Consider the following 5,764-nt stretch of genomic DNA (forward strand, 5'->3'; position numbering starts at 1 on the left):
TTTTTTTTGTAGTTGTCATTGTTGTTTGGCAGGCCCGGGCTGGGTCTGAACCTGCCCGCCCCTGTGTATGTGGCCAGCGCCCTAGCCGCTGAGCTGTAGGTGCCAAGCCAAGTTGGTATAGTTTTTTGAAAAGTAATTTAAGAATAGTATCAAACTTTTAAAAATATGCAATCTCTTTGAACAACAATGTAACTTCAAGAAAAGTAATTAATTGTATGTTCTAACGTTTAGGTCGAAAGTAGATTCTGATAGTGAAAAACAGAAGCAACCTACATGTATAAAAATAGACAGTCGGACAATTAAATTATAGGACTTCCATACACTGGCATCCTCAATAGTCATTCAAAATAATAATTAGATAAATGGTCCTATGTGCTGATTTCAAATAAATAGTTCTCTATATGTAAAGTAACTGTTTTTGTCAAGGAAAATGTTGGGAAGAATATATGCTAAAATGATTAACTTCGCATGATGGTTTGCTTGTTTGTTTTGAGACAGAGTCTCATTCTGCTGCCCAGGCTAGAGTGCAGTGGTATCATAGCTCACAGCAACCTCAAACTCCTGGGCTCCAGCAATCCTCCTACCTCAGCTGCCAGCAATCCTCCTGCCTCAGCCTCCTGAGTAGCTGGGACCACAGGCTCCTGCCACCACTCCTGGCTAATTTTTCTATTTTTAGTAGAGACCGAGGTCCGGTCTGGCAAAGATTCCTAACTCAAGCTTTTGTTTTATTTTGTTTTTGGCTACAGGGAAGGAATGAGCAGGAGATTGAGCAGCAGCATTGACGATTCTGTTTTTGAACAACCGGACAGCATAAAATCAGGTGGCGCACGTAAATGTTTCTTGAGGATTGTTCTGCCACTCTCCTAGGGTTGGGAGGAAGCACTTGTTCCTAACACTCCTGTATGTGTTTCAGTTAAGACGACCATAGGCATGACCGATTCTATGGCAAGGAGCTTCGAGGCTTTGGGTGGAGACCTGACTAAAGGAGTCTTGTAAGCGTCCTTACTTTAACTCTTGCTCAAGGACCTCAACTTTCCTTATTTATTTTTTGTTTATTTCACAAATCTATGTAATTTAGTTATGGTAAAGTCACTTAGCTCTTTTTCCTTTTTGTAGTGGAGCTAACCTAATTGATTTTAACTTTTTGACTATTCTATGCCATCTGCATTAGAATCAGTTTCACTTGGAACACAAATTCTTTTTATTTTTTTGAGACAGTGTCTCACTATGTTACCCTTGGTAGAGTGCTGTGGTGCCACAGCTCACAGCAACCTCCAACTCCTGGGCTTAAGTGATTCTCCTCTTGCCTCAGCCTCCCAAGTAGCTGGGACTATAGGCGCCTGCCACAACGCTTGGCTATTCTTTGGTTGTAGTTGTCATTGTTGTTTAGCAGGCTCCGGCTGGGTTTGAACTTGCCAGCCCAGGGGTATGTGGCTGGCGCTCTAACCACTGAGCTATAGATGCTGAGCTGGAACACAAATTTTTTTTTTTTTAAAGACAGGAGCCCCAAGCTGTCCCCCTGGGTAGAGTGCCATGGCATTTCAGCTCATAGCAACCTCCAACTCCTGGGCTCAAGCTGGGACCACAGCCGCCCGCCACAACGCCCGGCTATTTTTTGGTTGCAGCCGTCATTGTTCTTTGGCAGGCCCAGGCTGGATTTGAACCCACCACCTTGGGTGTATGTGGCTGGCGCCTTAGCCGCTTGAGCCACAGGCGCCGAGCCCACAAATTCTTATAGAAACTAATCATCCCAAATCATTAGCTCCCTTACGAGGCCTTCTCCTTCATTGACTGCATGTGTTTTCTATAGAAAATGAGTTCTGGTGGAAGTAGGGTTATGATATTGACCTCAAGTTCTTTTGGAGATGATTTTAAAGTACTTCTTTAGTAGAACCTTCTGGGAAAAATAAGACAAGCTATTTTCCACTAAATTTGTAAGTTTTGTTTTATTTTGAGTCTCACGTTGTCACCCTGGATTGTCACCCTGTGGCATCACAGCTCACAGCAACCTCAAATTCTTGGGCTAAGTGATCCTCTTATCTTAGACTCCCAAGTAGCTGGGACTCCAGGTATCCGCCACAATGTCCAGCTAGTTTTTCTATCTTCAGTAGAGACAAGGTCTCGCTCTTGCCCAGGCTATCCTCAAACTCTTGAGCTCAAGTAATCTGCCTGCCTCTGCCTCCCAAAGTGCTACGGTTACAGGCCTGAGGCACCTGTAACCTGTAATTTGTAAGTCTTTAACGTTAAAGAGAGGTGTATCTGCCTTTCTCTTATTTTATCTTTGCTATTTCATGTTTACCCTATGTGGGCTAAGCACTGGGATAAGGTAGTAACACAGAAAAGGAGCCCCAAGATGCCACGAAACGCATAGTCCAGAGCCAGGGGTCCTCTAACTAAGGCCCGCGGGCCATATGCGGCCTGCCGAGGACATTTATCCAACCTGCTGGGTGTTTTTGCTGCTGCTGCCTGTCCTGCTTAGCAGCTGACTCATCCCAGGGCCCGCAGTCCGGCCCTCCAACAGTCAGAGGGACAGTGACCTGGCCCCCTGTTTAAAAAGTTTGAGGACCCCTGGTCCAGACACTCAGCAGTTTCACGAATTAGTGTCAGAAGCAGAGTGATGCTCACGGTGATGAACAGGTCATCCAAAGCATCAGGAAGGATGGGCACTAAATCACCAGCCACAGTTACAGACAGGAGACGCCAGGTGTTCCCGAAAGCCCTAGTGAAATTTGCCAAGATCCCTTGACTCCAAGAGTGTTGTGTTCATTCATTTCAGGATCTCTCCTATTCCAGGCAGAAATAGGAAGTCTTCAGTGTAGGAGGAGGCAAATACTGTGAGTGAGGTGGAAAGGAACAGGCAAAGGCTGTGGAAGCTGATTTCACAACTGGCAAGTGACGAAGAGCTGGCCATTTTGGAAAAAAAAATCTTTGCTATTGTAATACATGTTCGCACAAATGTTTCTTGTAGAAAGGATTTATGTTTATGATGACAGATGAGGGTAAAGTCGAAACATCTCACGAGAATATTTAAGCCTCTTTGGGCTTAACCCTATGCCTTATCTTGACTGGAAGGGATTGGAGATGTTGAAGATTATTCTCATTCGTTCTTTCACCTGCAGAGACGTGTCCGATTTGATCGCCTGTGTAGCGGACCTCCATTTCAACAAGCAGAAATTGGAAGAGGAAAATAATAAGATAAAGTTGGCATTAGAAACTTTGGAAGAAACTAATAGCCAGTTATCAGAGGACTGTGCAGAATTGCAGCTTCAGATTAAAAGGTGAGCCACAGTGGGGCACTGCCTGCTGGGAGCTTTTCTCTTTAAAAAAAAATTTTTTTTAATTGAGATATTCACATAGCAAAAAATTCATTCTTTTAAATTCTCCCATTCAGTGTTTTAAAGTATATTCTCCAGGCCATACAATCATCATCATTATCCAATTTTAGAACATTTTCATCAGAAAAAAACCCCATCCCTACTAGCAGCCCCTCCCTGTTGCCCACTCCCACGCCCAGGCTCTGGCAACCACTATTCTACTGTCTGTTCCTATAGATCAGCCTATTCCAGACATTTCATAAACGTGGAATTATGGAACATGTGGCCTTTTGTGTCTGGCTTATTTCACTTAGCATATTGTTTTTAAATGGTTTATCCGTGTTGTAGTAAGTATTATCACCTCATTTCTTTTTATGGCTGAATAAATACGGACATTTGAGTTGTATCTACTTTTTGGCTGTGTCCGTGTTTTTGGCTGTCAGGAATAATGCCACTGTGAACATTTGTGCGCTAGTTTTGAGCGGACACAGTTTTCACCTAAAGCATTCTCACCCTCAAAAAAATTTCCCCTTGTCCTGTCCAGAGTCTAAACCTATCTTATGATCAAAAATGCTTATCTCAAGTTCTCTCCGTTCCATGACTAGCTTATTCATTATTTAATTGAAACAATTCAAAGTTTCTTTAACAAAACTGCTTTGGGTGAATGTGCTGGGCAGGATTTTTGTTTGCAAGCGCTCGAAGCTGATTCTGGTTAATCTGGGCTATCAAGAAGTCCTGTATTAGAAAGGAATTGAATAACTCACAAAATGGACAGAAAGCCTGGAGAATGTGGATTGGCAACCAGAGTGTCATTCACTACAAATTAAACCATGCACCATCCTCTTTTCTCCTGCCCCTAATCCTTCCTGAAGAGCCTGGTCTCCTTTGGGCTATTGCAGTATTTTTCTGATACTGCGCAATGATCCTGCGGTGGTATAATTTGTCTTTCCTATTCACTGTGAGCTCGTGCATGCGAGGAATTCTGTCCTATTCATTCTGGTTACCCTCGTGTCTAGCAGATCATCTACCATAGAGCAATACTGACTTCCTTTCAGTTATCTACCAGCCAGAAACCTCTGTTGCTTTTGGTTCTCAGCAGACTGTATTGTAATGATGATTATCTGATTATCTGTATGTCCTACTAGACCCTAAACTCCAGGTAGGTAGCATTCTCTTACTGGGGTCGCTTTGGCCTTTTCAGTGCCAGTGCAATGCCTGACACACCATTAGAACTCTGTAAAAAATATTTATCGAATGCTCAATGTCATTTCTTAGTACTGAAAAAATTGTTATCTTTTTTGAGGTCCTCAGAGAGCAGTTAATAATCTAGGGGGAGAGAGAAATAGGTAATTCCATGATAAGGATTAGCATAAATCATTTAGTCAATTTGCTGTTGATGGACATTTAGGTTGTTTCCAATGCTCTGTTATTGTAAATAATGCTATAATAAACGTCTTTATAGCATATATCACGGAAAGACTGCTGGCAGTTATTTGTTTGGTTGTCATCTCCCTCAGTACTCTGTAAGCTCTGTGCCGGCAAAGACCATGTCTCTCTTGTCTACCCTGATAGCCTCCATGCAGAGGACACACCTGGAATGTGGTATCACTCAGTAAATGTCTCTGGAATGGCATTAACTCATATTAGCTAACACAAACTAATATCTTTTTAGTAGGAGGAAAGAGCTACATGAGTCAGCCAATGATGGATTTCAAAGGGACCCTCCACATCTTCTGCTTCAGGAATATATTTGTTGATTTCCCCCTCGATTCTTCCCTTCTCCAGCCCCTACTTTCTTCCAATTGCTTACAAATTCCTTCCCTTGCCAAGGACTGCGAAAGATCATGGGTATATTTTTATGATTGTGGGCATCTGGTTTAAGCCTTTCATGGTTTTTCAACTGGAGTCCAAAAATAGTCCTCGTCTTTACTTAGTGCCTTTGACGGTTATATTTGAGGTTTTGTTCATGGCCCTCTCCCCTCCCCTACTCCCACAGTGCCCACCAGGCTATTATGAGAACAAATCTGTTAAAAGAAGAACTGGAGGAACTGAAACTTAGCATGAACGCTTCCGAAGAGCAGAAGGCCATGACGATAGCCCAGAACAAACAATTAGTAAGTCATCCAAGGGTTTGACATGGTCATATACTTTATATAACTGACACGCAAGAGAGCTTATGTGGGGGCCAAACTCGGAAGGCCATAGGCTGATAAACTAATTGGTAAAACCTTAGCCATGTAAAGGCAGGTAGGATAAAACAATGTTTTCCTTTTGAATCAAGATCAAAATTCTTTAGAAATTTCTCGGTCATGTTCACAATGGTTTGTGAAGATCTAGAAAAATCTTTGGAATGCCTTCTGAAATTGGTGGGTGAATTCAGAAGTACCTGATACTGGCTCGGTGCCTATAGCTCAACCGGCTAAGGCGCCAGCCACGTACACCTAAGGTGG

At 42.8% G+C, this 5,764-nt stretch overlaps 1 protein-coding gene across 1 annotated transcript in view; it reads left to right on the forward strand.

Moving 5' to 3' along the window:
* The window catches only part of LOC111726212 (lymphoid-restricted membrane protein), a 44,581-nt gene that overhangs the window by 8,216 nt on the left and 30,601 nt on the right, over window positions 1–5,764 (forward strand). The window contains exons 4-7 of the mRNA XM_023514705.1: window positions 747–829; window positions 914–992; window positions 3,120–3,278; window positions 5,311–5,428. Coding sequence (XP_023370473.1) covers window positions 747–829; window positions 914–992; window positions 3,120–3,278; window positions 5,311–5,428 — 439 coding nt within the window. The remainder of the gene's footprint in view (window positions 1–746; window positions 830–913; window positions 993–3,119; window positions 3,279–5,310; window positions 5,429–5,764) is intronic.

Source organism: Otolemur garnettii, unplaced genomic scaffold (genome assembly GCF_000181295.1).
Source record: "Otolemur garnettii isolate 467f Iridium unplaced genomic scaffold, OtoGar3 scaffold00057, whole genome shotgun sequence".
In the NCBI taxonomy this organism is placed as follows: Eukaryota; Metazoa; Chordata; class Mammalia; order Primates; family Galagidae; genus Otolemur; species Otolemur garnettii.